Genomic DNA, 18501 nt, shown 5'->3' with positions numbered 1-18501 from the left:
AGATTGATATTTTGCAACGAGAAAGAGAAATTCTTTAACAAATGATTTAAACAGTCCTGTTAGAAAAATTCGAAAATAAAACACTGACTCGTGTAGTGATTCCAGTTAAATTATTTTTTAAATTTGTTTTATTATTTATTCACCTTTTTTTTTTAGTTATTTTATTCTTCATATATATTTTTAAATAATTTTTAATATTGTTAATTTAAGCAAAATCATTAAGTTGTTAAAGCCTTTTTTTAATTTTTAAAAATAACTCATACATTTTCTTTTAATATTTTCTTATGACATAAATCTAAAATCTGTAGTAAATGCAATCATATTTCAATGGTTATAACTTATTCCCCTGAAAATATAGCATGCGATTTTTTAGGAATATTTTCCAGCCTAGCCGATATTTTCTGGCCTAAAAGTGTAGTTTGTGTTACGAGTTTTCAGTAGCTATTCTCTTCCTTATTTAACTAGCTGATTGCTAACCTTGTGGCCAAATTGCTGTCTTTATCGTAACGACTTGTCGGTAGCTAGTCGCATGCTTTTGTCGCAAGCCATTCTCGTGGCCAAATCGCTGCCTTAATCGTAACGACTTCTCGCTAGATATTTGCTAGCCGATTTCCCACCCGATAATCTCTTCAGTGAGCAAGCTGGCAAAGAACTTCATTCGAATTTTAATACTCGTTATGAACGAACGTAATTGTCTCAAATAAAACTATTCAAATCAGCTTTAAAGTGCATTGTCGATTACGACTAAAAAAAAGGTAGAATCATTATTTAGAAACGGAGAATCATGTTTGTGTAATGTTTATAGTTGCAACTGTAAAAACTGTAGGTGTAATAGATGAATAACATACAAATTTACTCATAAACTGTTTCGTTTCTGTAAAAAATCAAGAAATATAAAATTTTATTTTGTGATTGAAGAATATATTTTGTTTAATAAACATTTTTCAAAAAATTTTTCTTGACCAATCAAAAAGCAGAAATTTTAGTGGCGAAAATAGTAAAAAACAAGATAAACTTACAATTTAAAAAAGTCACGGATATCATTTGTGAAGCGGAGCATCTGTTAAAGCTAATTTTTTAAAATTAGCTTAGAGGATTTTCGGCTTCAAAAACGATGATGATGAGAGCTATACTTTTGTAAATACGATTTGCAAGGTTTTTTATAACTAAAATCTAAATTTCAGTGGGTTAAAGGGAGCTATAAAATAAAATTGAAAAAAAAAAGTTTTTTTTTGTAAGTTATGTTAGGTTTTCTCAAAATAAGTGAAATTACAAGACAAGATTAGATGAAAAATCAAGAGTTTTCCAAATATTGTTTTGCACCGGTCAGTTTCATATTATTATTACAGTCGTTCGATAAATTGTATTGTTTTATTTTAAATTAAAGTTTTCACCAGGTTCCGTTAACTTCAAGACATTATTTCTTTTTAAATATTGAGATCGTCAAGGAAAAACTTTGATAGCACCTTGAGGACCTCTGAAAAGGCAGACTAGCATTAGTGGTAATCTTGATTTTCACAGCGAATTACTACACCTCGTTGAGGTGCTAACAACATTTCAATATTCTGAATAACAAAAGTAAAATAAATAGAATAAATATACAACATTCTGAACTTGATAGAAACCAAATATTTTTTCAAGTGCTTGATATCATCACCTTGATCTAGCTTTGAGTTATTTTTGTTTAAAGCTTTTTCTAAAAATCTTCATCTGATGCTAACTTCTTACTTTTCAACAAGATTCCTTTTACAATTAACCAATGACTTTCCGTAACACCCTGCTGACAGCAATTTGGAAGATCTGCTTCCTACGATAACATTTCAACTTCATTTAATTTTGCCATACAAGGATGCAAATTTCTCAGTATGAATATACTTAACCTGGTGACAACTTTACAATTGATTAATGGCTAGTTATGTGACGAATTATTTAACTATTAGAAAAGGAGAGTTCTGTGACAAAACCATTTTTGATCTCCGTTATGAGATTTTTGTATAATCGCGGGTTGAAAATTTTCTGAGACAAAAAATGATTTTTTTGATAATCGAGGTTTGAAAATTTTTCTGGGATAAAAAATCCCGACGACGACGATGAGAAAACATTTTTTTCATGACGTGATAACGCGTAATGAAAAAAAAACTTTAATTTTTGTAAAGGTATTTAAATGTTGCGCGAAAAATTTCTTTTTTAAGCCTGAGAATTAGGCGTAATAATATGCTTGTCCGAGAAGAAGGTAAAAGCTTCCGGATTGAACGATTTGCGCGTCGCCGGAGTTGAGCGTGACGACGAGCCTTCTGCCGGCTGCGACGCCGGGCATGGAGTCTGCATCTGCAAAATTTCTGTAAAAGGAAATGGTGGTGGTGGAACCGATGGAAGCATTGGATTGATACAGCAGTCCCGTCGATTTGTTGTGAAACGAGGATATGTTTGATCCGTTCCACGAGGACAAGTAAAAATCTTCTAGCCCAGACGAAGAAAAGAAGCATTTGCTGTCGGCGTCATAACCAGGAAAAGTGTTGTAATTGTTTGCATTGTAAGGTGTCCATGGGCTGAGGACAGTGCCGTTTCCGGGAGGTAAATTTCCATCATACATTCTGACTCTGGACTCCCACCAGTTTCCAGATGCGCCGATGATGTGCATCCTGAGATATTTCAGAAAAACGCCATTTCCATTTCCATTGGTGTTTAGGAAAACATATTCGTTTCCGTAAGTGGTGTTTAAATATCTGAACGTCCTGCAGTACAATTTAACGGAGGAAAGGAGAGGAGGGATGGAGGTGAACGTGGAAATGAACGGTTGAATCCAATACGTGATGGCTGCAGCATTATTGTTGACCAATTGGATGGTCAAGCTTGATGTAAACGGCAAGTCGACGGTAAAATATCCTCCCAAAGAAGTGGTGCTAAACATGTTGCATCCTTGCAAAGAGTTGGCGTAAAAAGGACCGCCGAGAGGGGAAAAGAGCAAATCACAAGCAAGAGCAGCGGCGTCTACACCAACAACGTCAGTGGTTGTTGAATAATTTCCTACTCTGATTTCTCCGTCTGCCAATATCCGAATAAAAACATTTCCAGTGACGGCTGTTCCGGTTCCATTCAAAGCCAGCCATAACCTTCTCAGAATGCCAGGTCCGTCTGTGTAGCTAAAGACTGGTGCGGTGGTTGATCCTGCAACCGTTTGCGACTTTAATCCCAAGGACGAAAATCCTGAATTGGGAACAAGCCCTAAAAAGTTGGATTTTTGTGACAAAACGTCTGCGTAACTTTTTGTCGCAGCTTCTTGCGCGTTTGAAGGGTTGAACATATTGATCAATTTATGGGAATTCAAATCCAAGTCGGCAGCTCCCACAGTAGTTCCGCCTGACGCATGCGTGTCTACGTAATTTTTGGTGGCTGAATCTGAGGCTAAAGTGGGTTCTGCCAAATTGGTCAATTTGTGTGATGTCATGTTGACGTCTGTGTAAAAGATATTGTTGTATGCCACTTTTGTATCGACGCAGCTTTTTGTCGCTGCGTCTTTTAAAGCGGTTGGATCAGAGACGTTGATCAACTTGTGAGAATTTAAATCCAAGCTTCCCGTGATCGTGCTGGATCCATCCAATTTAACATTCATGCTCGAGCTGACGTCCACGTAATTTTTAGTGGCAGCGTCGTGAAGATTGGTCGGCTCGTTCAAATTGATCGCTTTGTGAAAATTCAAATCCAAGTCCGCTGTGCCAATCACCATTCCTCCTCCGCCTGTCGAATGCGTGTCGACGTAATTTTTTGTGGCGGCGTCGTGTGAGTTGGTTAACATAAACGTTGCTTGCTGAGTCTGCTGCAAGATTGTCGAAATAAACGCTGAACTCGCTTCTGTTGAATTTGTCAATCATTTTTTAAAAAAGCAAAAGTTTTTTTAATTCGCAAGCGAATCTGCAATCACCAAAGTGTGATGACAACGTCTTGAAAGCTGTTTCCCTCTTCACATTTTTTAAAGACGTAAAGACACAAGTGACCACAATAAGACGTGTTTCCAAATTGAACCCTTTCGCTGTTGTAAAAGACAGGGCTTTTTAAATAGTCGACGAGCTCGACGAGAGGGGGTTGAGCGTAAGAGTCAAAGCTGAACTTTTTGTCTCCTTCTTTGTACCAGCACACCCAATGAAACCCTTCCGTACTCGAATCACCCGTGTTGATAATCCCGCATTCTTTTTTTCTAAGTTTTTTTGGTAATGTGTCTCTGACAAAAACTCCTCGAAAGTTTTTTATTTTTAGTTTTTTTGATGCTTCCATCAATTGAAAATTAGTCAAAGCCTCGTTCGGTAAAATAACTCCTTCCACATTGATCTTTTTTTTTTACTTTGTTAAAAGTTTCTTAAAAATCTTTTGCTCTCCTCGATTATCCTTTTGCCTCTGGCTCTGTCTCTTCCTCGGGTTCTGCCTATGGCTCTGTCTCTGTCTCTGGCTCTGTCTCTGGCTCTGTCTCTGGCTCTGTTTCTGGCTCTGTCTCTGGCTCTGTCTCTGGCTCTGTCTCTGGCTCTGTCTCTGGCTCTGTCTCTGGCTCTGTCTCTGGCTCTGTCTCTGGCTCTGTCTCTGGCTCTGTCTCTGGCTCTGTCTCTGGCTCTGTCTCTGGCTCTGTCTCTGGCTCTGTCTCTGGCTCTGTCTCTGGCTCTGTCTCTGGCTCTGTCTCTGGCTCTGTCTCTGGCTCTGTCTCTGGCTCTGTCTCTGGCTCTGTCTCTGGCTCTGTCTCTGGCTCTGTCTCTGGCTCTGTCTCTGGCTCTGTCTCTGGCTCTGTCTCTGGCTCTGTCTCTGGCTCTGTCTCTGGCTCTGTCTCTGGCTCTGTCTCTGGCTCTGTCTCTGGCTCTGTCTCTGGCTCTGTCTCTGGCTCTGTCTCTGGCTCTGTCTCTGGCTTTGTCTCTGGCTCTGTCTCTGGCTCTGGCTCTGTCTCTGGCTCTGTCTCTGGCTCTGTCTCTGGCTCTGTCTCTGGCTCTGTCTCTGGCTCTGTCTCTTGCTCTGTCTCTGTCTCTGTCTCTGGCTCTGTCTCTGGCTCTGGCTCTGGCTCTGTCTCTGGCTCTGTCTCTGGCTCTGTCTCTGGCTCTGTCTCTGGCTCTGTCTCTGGCTCTGTCTCTGGCTCTGTCTCTGGCTCTGTCTCTGGACCGAAAAACTTATCATAATCGATCAAATTGAAACAAGGTTTATCGACCAAATAAAGACAAGGTTTTTTTTTGTAGTCACCATAAGCCAACGTGTGTATTCCATCTTCCAAAATGATTCTTTTATCGTCGTTGGAGCTGAGAGAGATTTTGTGGATTTCTTCCGTGTATATGTCGTGCAAATGGGATCGGATGACGTTCATTTTGTTTATTTTTTCTTTTTTGGTTTCGAGACATTTTTTGTAATCGTCGTGGGTAATGTATTGTTCGACGTCTTTTGTTTTGACACCTTTGCATTTTTTGCATTTTTTTTTCTTGTTTTTCTTGATGTATTTTGTAAGTTTTTCTTGATGTATTTTGAATGGCTGGATGGCTTTTGCTAAAATCGCTTGTGTCGAATTTTTTTTCCACATCGTCGGCAATGTCTTTGTAAAAATCGTTCGTTTTTATTTCATAAACCAGCGAGTCCGTGTCTGTCATTAGAAGCTTTGCGTCACCAGAACATTTTTTTTTTTTATGTAATCATAGTGGAACTCGAACATTAAGGTTTTGCTCAAATCCAAAATGGACATACCCAAATAAATTGGTTTGCTGTAAAAATATTTTGTCCTTTTCATGTGAACGGCAACCAAGTTTTCATCGAAAATCGTGTGCCGGTCGTAATTTGGTTTCGCCGATAATTTTATTGCCTTTTCCTTTTCTGTCACCAGTCTCACGTCCACTCTTTTTTCAATGTTCTCCATTGTTTTTCCAAACACCGAATTATTCATCAGCTTGAAAAAATCTTTCTCAAATTCGCTGGTGGCTTTTGTTCTTAAATCGGTGTTGAGATCAATGTACGGTTTCATCCAATCCCGTTGCTCAAATTTTATACCTCTGTGCACCTTTGAAATTTTCATTCCCAATCGTTCGTACAATTTCAGGTTTTCGCAGTGAAGGACATAATTGGTTTTGTCGTTTAAATTTGGAACGAGCTTGTCCACTTTTCCAATTTTCATTCTCTCGGGGGCCAACGGATAATCGTTGTGTTCATCGTGAAGGCTTTCCGGATAATCCAAATCAACCTCCAAAATGCACGGAATCGATCTCCAATCGGACAGTTCATCTTCTACCATCCATTCGAAACCACGAGTGGGAAGAGGTTTACACATAGCCCATCCGTACAAATTGTTTGCATCCAAGTATTGGATAAATTTTGAAGGTTGGCTTGGATCGTACGAGTCGTCCATGTATTTGTTGTTCGATTTTCCATGCCGGTTGGAGATCATGCTGATACCTCCACGGGTTCCTTTTTGGATCATTCGAAGCATGTCGGGGTCGCTCAACAATTCCAATTCTATTTTTGTTTTTTTTAAACAAGCGTCCCAAGCCAACCCGGGAGACGTGGAATACCAGGCTGGGTCGAGCTTGTAATTTTTAATGCAAACGTCCCTGAAATTTTTAAAGACGTCCGCCAGAATCAAAACGTCCGTCACGTTGTACAAATCGTGATAATCTCTAAACGTTTTGCGTTGAAACACGTTCCAAACCGTTTGCGCATGCGCGTAATTTTCATCGCTTATTTCAGTGTGGTTGAGTTTTGAGAAAAACGCTTCTTTTGGAGGCAATTGCGTTTCTTGAAACTTATCGAATCCATCCGCCCAATCGTAAGGGTATGCGCCTTTTTTTCGAAGCAAATGGAATTTTTCTCCTTTATAATATTTCGCGAGGTTTTTGAACTCTTCCGGCTGTAAATTTTTTGACAAAGCATCCAAACCGAAGGAAAGGAATTTAAAGCTGTCAATAAACCTCAATTCAATTTTTTTTTCTTTGGGTTTTCCGTCTTTCCCAATGTACTCTCCCACCGTGATTTTTTTCGAGAAGCTGATGTATTTTTCCTCGTTGCATGGGATTCAGGTTATTTCTCCTCCCAATTTTTTGATAAACAAATGGCAGTCGTAGCCTGACAGATTGTGAAAAACGACAGGAATGAATTTTGGTGTTTTGTATTTTAGATTGCATTCGTTGTGGGCCGCTCCTCGATATTTTCCAGTAAAATGGCAGTGGTCGCGCACCTTTTCTTTATCGAGGATTTTTTCTTCGCAAATGTGGCAAACGGTTGCGGCTTTGAAATTATTTTCATCGTCCTTTGTGAAGACCATATTTTTTCTTTTGATCCTTCCATAGACTTCTTTTATTTCTTTTTCCAACTCGCGGACAAAAAATTCGCCAATGTCGTCATCCTCGCTTTCCGACACTGATATTGTGGGACCACTGTTATAAATGGTTTCGTCAAAACATTTGATGTGAAAGGCAAAGGAGCTCGGAACATGCCTTTGAAACTTTTTGGTATCCGACTGGTCTGGGTTTTGTTCGCACGAGTCCATCGGTTTGATAAAACTTTCAAAATCCGCGTAAACGATGAATGGAACCCTCATCGACCTTTCTATGTGCTCAAATTTCATGAACAAATTTTTTGGAGGAAGATCCATTCGTGCCGAGCTGTACTCTCTGCAATAGGTTAAATGTTTTGAAAGATCATTCTCGCTTTTCATCCCCTGCAAGCAATTTCTGCAAAAATATTTTTTTCCGTTTCTGTTGGATGCTTGGGAAGAAATGAGTCGACTCAGATTTTTGATCAGACAATAATGATTTGTTTTTTCGTCTGAGATAAACAGCAAATCTATTTCATGCTTTCTGTTCAAACATTTCGATATTTGCAAAGGGTAAATGGATTCATTTTTGTACCCAAAAACGTTGACGCTGATGTCTGTATTATTTTTTTTAAAATTTTTTGATTTGATCGAGTTTGACAGGAAATTCAATCCCTTCCCAATTAAAATATTTTGATTTTTCAATCAAGTCTTTGTCAATCCTTTCTCCGTGTTTTTCTTTCATGTTCAATGACCTGGTGACGCACCACTTGAAACATTCATTGTCTTCGTTTTCCATGTTGATGATTGCTTTTTGGCTTGCCAAAAAGTCGTCGAGAGGGATATACGACCGGCCACCGTTGGGTCTGTAGTCATTTAAATTGATGTCCATTTTCAAGATGGCGGACACTGTGCAATTCGAGCCCATTTTGTTGTATTTTTCCATGTTTTCCAGGATCTCATCTTTTGCTTTTTTGTGAAAATCTCCCAAGTCCGTTGACTCAAAAATAATCCCAGCCTTTGACAAAAAAGGTACGATTCTATGCACCTCCTCTCCAGTAGTAAGGCTAACGCTCTCCATATCGATAGTCAAAACAAGGCTTGCTTTTTTGTTTTTATTCTCTTGAAGAATTTTTATCGCTCCGTCTTTCGCCAAATCGAAAAAGGCAGAAGCATCCTTTTGGTTTCCTTCGACTTGATGCGAAAATTGTTCTGCAACATGTCTCAGCGCGTGATCGGTCAACTGAAAATGAATGCGTGGTCTGGAAGGTCTTGGAGCAGGGACCGGTTTTTGAACAATCGGACGAGGGGCAGGAACCGGTTTACCAAATACAACGTCTATGAGAGACTTTATTGTTTTTTCCACTGCATTTTTTACCGCGGCTGGAACGTATGGTTCAACGAGAGCGTTTATTTGGTTGATACCGTTGGTGACAGCCATTGTAATTTTTGAGAGCCATTCAGGTTTTGGAGCAGGAACCGGTCTCGGAACAGGATTTTGCAAATGGGCTGGTTTTGGAGCGATGGGTGGTTTTGTATCTGGTCCAACAACAAACCGAACTTTTGCTGGCTTCACTGAAATTTTAACAGGCGGTCGAACAAACCGAACTACGGTTGGTTTCAAAGAGAGGATTTTGTGGTTTGTCGTTCTTAACGCAGGTGTTCGTCTAATAGGAGCAGGCAACGGTCTCGCATCAGTCGTTCGTCTGATAGGAACAGGATGAGGACCAATGACAGGTCTTGTTGTTTTTATTGCCTCAGCGAGCTGTTCCCTGGTCATTTTTGAAAAACCTTTTATCGCCCTGTCTCTGGCTTGATTTTTCAATGCTGTCATTGAAACTTTTTTTTCTTCGACGATTTTGTTTTCCATTTTTTTATTGCCAATGACAGGTCTTGTTGTTTTTATTGCCTCAGCGAGCTGTTCCCTGGTCATTTTTGTATAACCTTTTATCGCTCTGTCTCTGGCTTGATTTTTCAATGCTGCCATTGAAACTTTTTTTTCTTCGGCGATTTTGCTTTCCATTTTTTTATTGCCAAGAAAATTATTTAGCTCAAAATCAATTTTTTTGGTTTTTCCGATTTTTTCGGTTTTTCCGATTTTTCACATTTTGTTTTCCATTTTTATTATGCCAAGAAAAAAATTTTTTCAATTTTTTTTCCGAGAATTTTTTCAATTCTTTTTTTTCCGAGAATTGAAAAATTTTTTTTCGGACTTAGATTTTTTTTTTCATTTTTTCGGACTTGGAGTTTTTTTTCTCTTTTCGAGTTTTTCTGAACCTAAAATGTCAATCCTTATTCCATTTTCCACTTTTCCATCTTGACGCTCCAAATATCTCCAGCCATGCCCCGTCTTTTTCATCGCTTTGTAAAGGGATCCGTAGTCAACAACCTCCCCTGTTTCTACGTTGGTCGTTTTCACAGACACAGGTTTTTTTCGAATCGAACCAAGCCTCTCGTATTTTGGATCGATCGTTTATTTTCATCTTTTTCGTTTGCACCATTTCAGCTTTTATTTCTTTTTTCGGTCGACCCACCTGTCCGCATTCTTTTGCACCTTCCAAAAGCAAATCTTTGCTTACGAGATTGTTCTCAACCGCAATCATCAGCAAAGGCAACAAATTGTTTGAGGTTTTTGTGACTCCGTTTTCCCTCAGCAAATTTTTCAGATAATTTTTTGTTAGTCTCATGTTTTATTTTTTAAAAAGAAAAAAAATTTTTAAATCATTTTTTCTTTTGTCAAGAATCTCATGACGGTTTTTTTGATCTAACAAACAGCGTTCATGTTTGTTCCGTCTGAAACAAATTGTAGCAATTTGTCAGAAATGATCACTGCAAAAATAACAGTGCTTTCGGGTACGGCCGTTCGGAATTTTAGGTTGACAACCAATTCAGCTGTTTTGGAAACAACCCTTTCCTTTTGCTTGCTGATGTCGACAAAAAACAACGGAAACAAATTTTTATATTCAAGCAGAGACAAACCGGATTGGCAAACAAGCTCGTTTGTGCCATAATAATTTTCATCAAAAGTGAACGCGTCGGGATGGGCCATGACAATTTTCTTTTCTCCAAAATTCAAATGGTAATTGTAACTTGGATATTTTATCCCATTGACGGTCACGAAAAAATTGCTGACGTCACAATGATCGAACACGGCTGGATTTGCGGTCTGACTGGAACCTCTGTTTGACTGAAGACCGAACACGATATATCTCGGAACGCTTTTGTCCGTGATCCTTCCAAGGGTCCAAGTGAATTCTGTGAGACCAGCGGGAATGGCTTGCCTTTCGACTTTGTTTGCTTTGTAAGCCACTGGAACGGAGATTTTCTTTGCCATTAGATTCAAAAATTCGGATTTTATCAAAACATCCAGCTCAATTTTAGGCATGAAAAGTCGAAATTTTTTGATGTCGATCATTCCTACATCAACAGTTCCGGCTCTGTAAATGGCGTCATCGTATTCTTTTTTTGTTAAGGTGATCGTGTGTCTGAATCCGTAAACGACTTTGCTGTAGGTTTCGCAAAAACCAAAAACGTGTTTTAAAGGTACCCTAAAAGAAAATGCTCCAATGGATGTGGTGTCTACAAACAAGTGGTCTCGCCTGACGTTGAACCCTGCGTTTCCAGTGGCGTTTGAGGTGTCTTTGTACCACATTTGCTTCAAACCATCAGCAAGCTGAAAACCGAAAGGATATTTTAGCAATCCAAGAATGGTTGTTCCCTGACCTGGATACATGACTCTTTCCACTTGCTGTCCTGATAAGTCGTAAGTGACGTCACTGAAAAAATACATGATGGCGTTGTTCACCATAGCAATGTTGTCTGCTGCCGCGTAAGCGGTTCCGGCCGCTTTTTTCAGAATTTCTTCAACGAGGATGTAAGCCTCAGACGGAAGTGTCTGCACAGACTGGCAATCAATCTCAAAAACGATCAATTCTGAAGAATTCAAATCGAGGTTTGTTGGAAGGTACTCAAAAAAATTAACTTTTTCAATGCCGATGTCGTACTCGGGCATTTCATCAACTCTTAATCTGTCGGTGTTTATCATTTTTTTAAAACCAGAAAAAAAATTTTTATGTCATTTTTGATTCGTCAAAAAAATCACGCAATCAAAAGCCCGCTCCCCATTTTGACCAGATCTTGGATTCTGGAAGCGTTCTTTTTTGTCATTTTCCTTTTTACTTGAATGGACGAACCAAACATTTTTTTATGCAGCTCTTCCATCGGATTAATAGATTAATATTGCTTTGCCGCTTCGTTCAAAATCGTGCTGGCCAATGGATTTGGTGTACCTGTCTTGGCGTAAACTTTTTCAATCGCTTTTTTTCCTTTGTCGATGGCAACGTCTCTGGCGGTTGATATGGCTGAAGAGGCCAATTCTTTTCCGGCATATCTGGCGGCGGTGATCGCTTCTCTTCCAATTTCGCTTGCTGCTGCCTTTCTTAATAAATGAAGAGACGATCTCGATGCGTTTGAAGCTGCCATTCTCCTCAAAAAATTTTTAAACGTGTCCACGATCCCTCCTCCTCCTCCGACGTTCTTTTTTAAATATCTTCTGTTGTTCACAATGAGCATTTTTAAAATGAGAAAATATTTTTTAAATTCGCCATCGTGTTTCACGACTCGATGTATTTTTGAATCGATCGGTATTCCTTTTTGTTTATTTCCCCCTGCCTCAAAAGCTCGTCACAAATGGCCACAGCTTCGTTTCTCGATGCAATATTTCCAGCATGACCAGCGGCGATGCTCAAACTAAGTCGTTGCACAAGAGCATTTGGATCGCTCGGAAGAATGATTACTCCGCGACCTTTTATTCCCCTCGTTTTTGTGTAATTTTTTTCCCAAATTTTTGAAACAATCTTTCCCACTTTTCGCTTCTCGAAGCTTTTGGTACGGTTGGTTTACCTTCTCTCTCCATTGCATGAGTTTCGACCAGTATTTTTTCATAATTTTCCAAGTCCTTGTTTGTTACCTTTGTTATATCGGGTCTGGATCTTGTGATCAACTCCCAAAAACCTATCGTACCATTGTACTTTTCTCCATCAATAATGATGTCGTTTTCATCGATAAAAATTTCTTTGTTTACAATAAACATTTTTCCGCGTTCTTTTGCGTGGATTCCAAAAACTCTGTCTGCAGAAAATTTTTTGGCTGCGTATTTTGACAAATATTCCAAAGCAATATTTCCAACATTCATTTTTCCAAAAGTTTTTTCAGCACTTTTTAAGTTTTCAGAAGGCGTCTCGCTTTCTGGGTAAGTCAAAGCCAGTGGAGTGTTTCCAACCTCTTTGTATGCGATGCTCTTTATCTCGTTTTTCACTTTTTTGTTGCTCTCGATCAGCGGCTTGAAAAACTTGTTCAAATCAGTCTGATAATTTGCATCTGAAACGTTCGCTTTGAGGCTCTCATTGTAAAGCTTCTCCCTGTTGGCCATATAATTTTTTACGATCTCCTTTCTCTTTTTTGGGTGATGTATCTTAAAGAACTCCATTTTTTAAAATACGGAGAAAAAAACTTAAACAAAAACGAAAACTCGTTTGTGTTTTTTTTTGTTTATTAACCTTTTTTATAAAGGTTATTAAATGCTTGAATGGCTTCTTCTCTTCCTTTTTGGATCAGTGACTCTTTAGCCAATTCGTCAATGCTGCTTTTTGCTTTTGTTCTGATTTCTTCGGTCATGGTTTTAAATTTTTGAAGCTCGCTGAGAACTAATTCGTATTAGGAATCGCTCACAAACCCGTCCATGAGCGATTTTGAAATGTGATCGCTAATCGTATTCAATTTTGACTCGGAAAGAACTTTTAATTTTTCGTGCTTTTCGACCTTCAGCATCAATTTTTTGTTTTGATGATTTCCGAAAATGGACAAAGCACCCATTCCAACCGCAATCCCCTCGCACGCAATCGAAACTGGAGTGGCAACAACGGTTGACAAAAGTGCAATGCCTGTAATCCCCAAACCAATGCACAACGTTTGCAATCCGTCGTCTGCGAAACGAATAATTTTTGCCAGTGGATGGTACTTTTTGCTCAAAACCATTCTTTTCACTTTTTCATCCTCCATTTCTTTTTGGATCTCACCTATTTTTTGAAGCCGGTAAACGTGACCACCATCGGGTGGTGCTGTTGGAAGAACTGGATAAATTTTTTCAGTGTTTTTTATTATCTCCATCTTTTTAACAAAGACAGATTTTTTTAATTCGAATCGATGTGATTTATTTTGCAAAGGATTTCGCCTTTTTTGACTATGACGTCATTACCACTGTTGTTGGTTATATCCAAAACGATATCGTCCACAGGCTCAGAAAAAATGGCATCGTTTTTGTAAAAGTTTAATTTTTCGCTGATCGAATGCATCAAAGTGACGACTGCGATGCCTCTGAATAAATTAAGTCCAACAGACAACGATATTGTTATATTAGAAAGAGAACCAAATTTTATGTCTTTTTGGGCAAAAATCTCGTGTTGCGCATTTATGTTAAAACAGTTTGGGTGATCCAATTTTTTTTTCGTAACAATAATATTTTGCGATGTCTTTTTTTGCAGGTTTTTGATTATCTCCACCAAATTTTCCAGCTCTTTGATCCGTTCCACTAAATTTTCCAAATCTTTAGACCTTCCCAGCTCCTTGTGTTTCTCCTGCTCTTTGATTCGGTCATCCATATTTTCCAAATACATTTTCGAGATCTCCAAACTCGAATCAGCGTGTTTCCTTGCTGAGGTAACATTTTTAAAAAGCTTGTGAGGAGCATGCATTTTTTGTATGAAAAGAAAATGTTTTAACTCATTTTATTTTCATTTTTTTTTCTTCGTGTTTTTCACATTTCTTCGTGTTTTTCACATTTCTTCGTCAGATTCCATTTCCCCCAAATCCAAATCTTCACTCATGATGCTTTAAACTGAAGGCTCATTTTTTGCAATGACCGCTTCGGGAATCCTAACCTGAATGGACTCGATCTGCGCTCCGACAAAAACACCTTCAATTTTCAAAGAGGCGACAGCGTAGCACTTTTGTCGAACATATCCCAAAGGATCTGTTTTTACCAGCTTTTTGTTCTCCTTTTTGAAAAACTAAGAAGAAACCTCAATGTTTTTTTCGCTTTTCTTTGTAAACAATTTTCCGAAAAAAATGGGCTCTGCATGTGGATTATCGGATTTGATTTTAAAAATGGACAAATCCTCTGTCGTTATTTTTTTCGTTCTTCCTCCTTTTTTCAAAGTGGGAATCATTTCCTTAACTTATTCGCGAAGAAATTTTGATATTTTTTCAGTCGTCTCGATAAACTTTTTTTCTTTTTCGTTCATTCCGTTTTTTTCGTTGAAACCGAGAAAGGACATGGAATATCCCTCCAGCTCGTTCGTTCCAAAACTGCAGTTTTCAAACACACCCAGAGAAAACAAAACGGGGGTTCTTAAAATAAAAGGACCTTTTCCAGATGGGTACTCATAAAAAAGCTGAATCTTTTGGTACTGAATTAGTTTGGTTGCGGAATATATTTCTCCAACCGATAATCTGCCCTCGTCAAAATTTTCAATCGTAACAAAGTTCATCTTTTTAAAAAGAAAAGAAAATTTTTTTATATCATTTTTTCAAACGGATCAATTCTTTATTGTCTACCCATGAGTTGAACGAGTCTGGATATCCTTTCCATTTGACCAGTGATTTGCTTTTTGTTCGGCGAATTATTTTTTCAATCCTAAATATTTCTTGATGCGTCTTTTGCATCTCCTGCTCGTAAAAAGTGTCTTGAATGTTTTCACCGTTGGCGTCGGTAACCTTGTACGTGGGTGGATCCGTTCGCTGAATTTTTGACACGGTAAAAACCTCCTCGCTCCATGTCGGCGTGTACCCTTTTTCAAAATTGGTCTTCTTTTTTGTGATCCTCACTTTGTCACCCATTAAAAATTTCGGCTCTGGTCTTTCTTTTTGCATCTTTCCATTCAGGTTCATCCAGACCATATTTTAATTTTTTTTCCTCACTGGCTTCAATTGGAGTCATTTTTATGGACGAGTGTTTTGTGCTGTTGTAATTTTTTACCATTTCATCCAAAACGTCAATATATTTATTGGTGCTGTGGGCTGAAAAATATTTAAACATTTTTTCTTTCATCGTTCTGTTCCATCGCTCGACGACGCAGCTTTTTTCTTCGTTTTCAGTGGAATATAATTGAACACCCAACGCTTTCACGTGCTTGTTGTAAAACTCTTTTCCTTGGTCCACCCACATTTTTACACATTTTCTTTCACCAAATATTTTTTTCAACGCTTCAGCCACTTCAAGGCCCGTTTTGCTTTTCAACGGAACGATCCACCCATACTTTGAAAATATTTTACAGAAGCTTTATTTTTTTTGAAAAATTGTTGATCGATTCGACCAAGTCTCCCTCTTTTGTTGAAGAAGATGATCCCTCGAGCGCGTGCGAAGATGATCCCTCAAGCGCATGTGAAGAAACAAACGTGCATTTGGTCGTTCCGCAAGCATCACAAGTCCCTTTTATCATTTTTCTGTTGTTTTTTGATTTTTCGTTTCTCAAATGGATCGTTTCTGTTTTCCTTTTACATTTGACGCAGTACATTTTTTTAAAATAAAATATTTTTTTAATAAAAAAATGGAAGTAACCGATTTGTCATGGAATATTGGAAAAAACAAAAGGAACAACAATGAGCTTTTACCAAGAAGCATTCGAGGGATCATCGTCGGAAAATCAGGTTGTGAAAAAACAACCTTGCTTCTCAATTTACTGTTCAAGCCTGGATGGTTGGATTATAATCACTTGCAGGTCTTTGGCAAATCTCTTTTCCAACCCGAGTACAAAATACTGAAAAGCTCGTTCGAGAAAAATTTGCCAAAAAAGATTATTCTCGATTTGTTCAAGGTACAAAAAGAAATGGAAAAATTAAATCTAAACCCTGAATGCGTCATCAACGACCTTTCAAAAAATTATTCAGAAACCGAGGACATGGAGTGTCAATTTTTTGAAACGGCTGAGGATGTGCCTGAACCTTAAGATCTTGATTCGACAAAAAACAATCTAATGATCTTTGACGATTTGCAATTGACCAAACAAAACAAGTGCAAAAAATATTACATCCGAGGAAGACACTCCAACGTCGACTGCTTTTACCTCGCTCAAAATTAATTTATGCTCCCCCGACAAACTATCAGAGAAAACACCAATTTTATTTGCTTGTTTCCTCAAGACTCAAAAAATATTGACCACATTTTTCGAGACCACGTTTCTAGCGACATGAAAAAAGAAGAGTTCAAAAAGTTTTGCAGACATTGCTGGTCTGAACCTCACGGATTTGCTGTTATCGATTTGTCGTCAAAAAAATACGATGAAAAATATCGAAGCGGATTTAGCAATTTTTATTTTCCAAAACAAGCCATTTAAAAAAATTTTTGTCCATTTAAAAAAATGTCAGGCATAATCATCGACGTGGATGGAAACTCCAACGTAAAAATAAAAGAATTTTTGGACAAAATCGTTTTTGAAAAAGGGAAAACTTATAAGATGGCTTTTCTCGGTCTGGAGACGGAAACAGCTTTCCAAACATCACCAGCAAAAACAATTCTTTCCGGTACAGCATGAACAACGGAGGCAATTGGGAAAACGTCGTCATTCCAGAAGGGAGCTACGACATCATCGACATCAACAATTATTTGAAAAAGTCCGTCTCAAACACAATCAAAAATTACGCATCACAAAGCGCAAGCTACGTTGCCGCAAATAAAATCAGCTAATCTCCAGAAAACATAAAAATCACAGCCAATTCAAACACTTTAAAATCATCCATTAAACTTGGCTTGAATTATAAGATGGACTTGAACGTGGAAAACAGCATCGCCTCCCTTTTGGGATTTACAAAAAGACAGTTGGACCCCAACTCCGAATACGTGTCCGACGACATTGTCAGAATCTCAAGCGTCAATGCGATCAGAATCGTCAACAACGTTATCGGGTCGGCATACATCAACGGCTCACAATTTAATTGCATTTATTCCTTTTTTCCCGACGTGGGTCCTGGTTTTAAAATCATCGAAAGACCTACCCATTTGGTTTACCTCCCTGTCAAAGTGCCTGAAATCTCCACGATGATCACACGCATCATCGATCAAAACGGAAATTTAATCGACTTTCGCGGCGAGGACATCACGATCCGTTATCACATTCGAGAAGTGAAATAAATATTTTTTCCGGCATTTTAAAAATGAGCAAATATGTCAGTGTCAAATTAAATGTGTCTCAGGGACAGATCAAAAAAATAAAAAATCAATGATGGAAGGAAAACCCGTGAGCATCAGGATTTCAAGAGACGATTTTCACGGAAAAGACGTTTTACTTGTGACAGAAAGTCAACATCAAAAAATTGTGGACTCTCTCCATCGAGGAGTCGGAGTCACCATAAAAATGAGCAAAACTCAAGTGGAACACAACGCAAAAGTAAAAGGAGGATTTATTGGAGCTTTTTTGCCTTTATTAGGCATGCTTGCAGCGCGAGCAGCTCTTGTGGTTGCCACTGGTCTATTGGGTGGAGCTGCCTCTTCGCTTGGATCCACTGTTATCGACAAAGTTTCAGGAAGGGGTGTTATATACGTCAAAAAAAATGGAAATGGAATGAAAATGGGCACCCACAGAGGAAACGGATTGTTTTTAACACCCTGGGTCAAAGGAAGCTCAGTCAGAGATGGACTTTACGTCCAAAGCGGAAGAGGATATGAATCCATCGGCGCCGGATTGCTTCTCGGGCCAAACTCCCCATTCTCAAGCGTCCCTTTTTTAAATTTAATTTTGTAAAAAATTTTTTTCTTGGCGTAATAAAATGAACAGAAAAACTAGAATCTTGAGAAATGAGGACGGAAAAATTAGAAGCTTTAAAACACTTGACCACATTGAATATTTAAGGAGCAAAGGATTAGGATGGCTTGAAATTAAAAGATACAAATCAATTCTCGAAGAAAAACAAGAACAAGAACAAGAACAAAGAAAAAAAGAAATTTTTCGCGCAACTTTTAAACACCTTTACAAAAATTAAAGTTTTTTTTTCAATACGCGTTATCACGTCATGAAAAAAATGTTTTCTCATCGTCGTCGTCGGGATTTTTTATCTCAGAAAAATTTTCAAACCTCGATTATCAAAAAAATCATTTTTTGTCTCAGAAAATTTTCAACCCGCGATTATACAAAAATCTCATAACGGAGATCAAAAATGGTTTTGTTCCAGAACTCTCCTTTTCT

The 18501-nt window shown here is 38.3% G+C and overlaps 1 protein-coding gene across 1 annotated transcript; it reads right to left on the bottom strand.

Moving 5' to 3' along the window:
* Positions 1–10028: 10028 nt before the first annotated feature.
* LOC149889400 (uncharacterized) lies at positions 10029–11309 on the bottom strand. Its single transcript, XM_090085109.1, has 2 exons — positions 10244–11309; positions 10029–10057 (listed from the first exon to the last, which is right to left on the bottom strand). The coding sequence occupies exons 1-2, from the start codon at positions 11307–11309 to the stop codon at positions 10029–10031; spliced, it is 1095 nt and encodes a 364-aa protein (XP_089941235.1).
* Positions 11310–18501: the final 7192 nt, after the last annotated feature.

Source organism: Hydra viridissima, unplaced genomic scaffold, assembly GCF_058129835.1.
Source record: "Hydra viridissima isolate aposymbiotic clone 2 unplaced genomic scaffold, HvirCarnegie_v1 scaffold_4, whole genome shotgun sequence".
NCBI classification, from domain to species: domain Eukaryota; kingdom Metazoa; phylum Cnidaria; class Hydrozoa; order Anthoathecata; family Hydridae; genus Hydra; species Hydra viridissima.
This window is presented reverse-complemented; position numbering and strand designations above follow the sequence as displayed.

What these genes read in the sequence shown, in the direction of transcription:
- LOC149889400 (XM_090085109.1), bottom strand. Translation starts at nt 11,309, where the DNA reads ATGATAAACACCGACAGATTAAGAGTTGATGAAATGCCCGAGTACGAC. An exon ending in CGAGCTTGTTTGCCAATCCG is followed by an intron (nt 10,058 to 10,243) that starts GTTTGTCTCTGC and finishes AATTTGTTTCAG; the next exon opens with ACGGAACAAACATGAACGCT.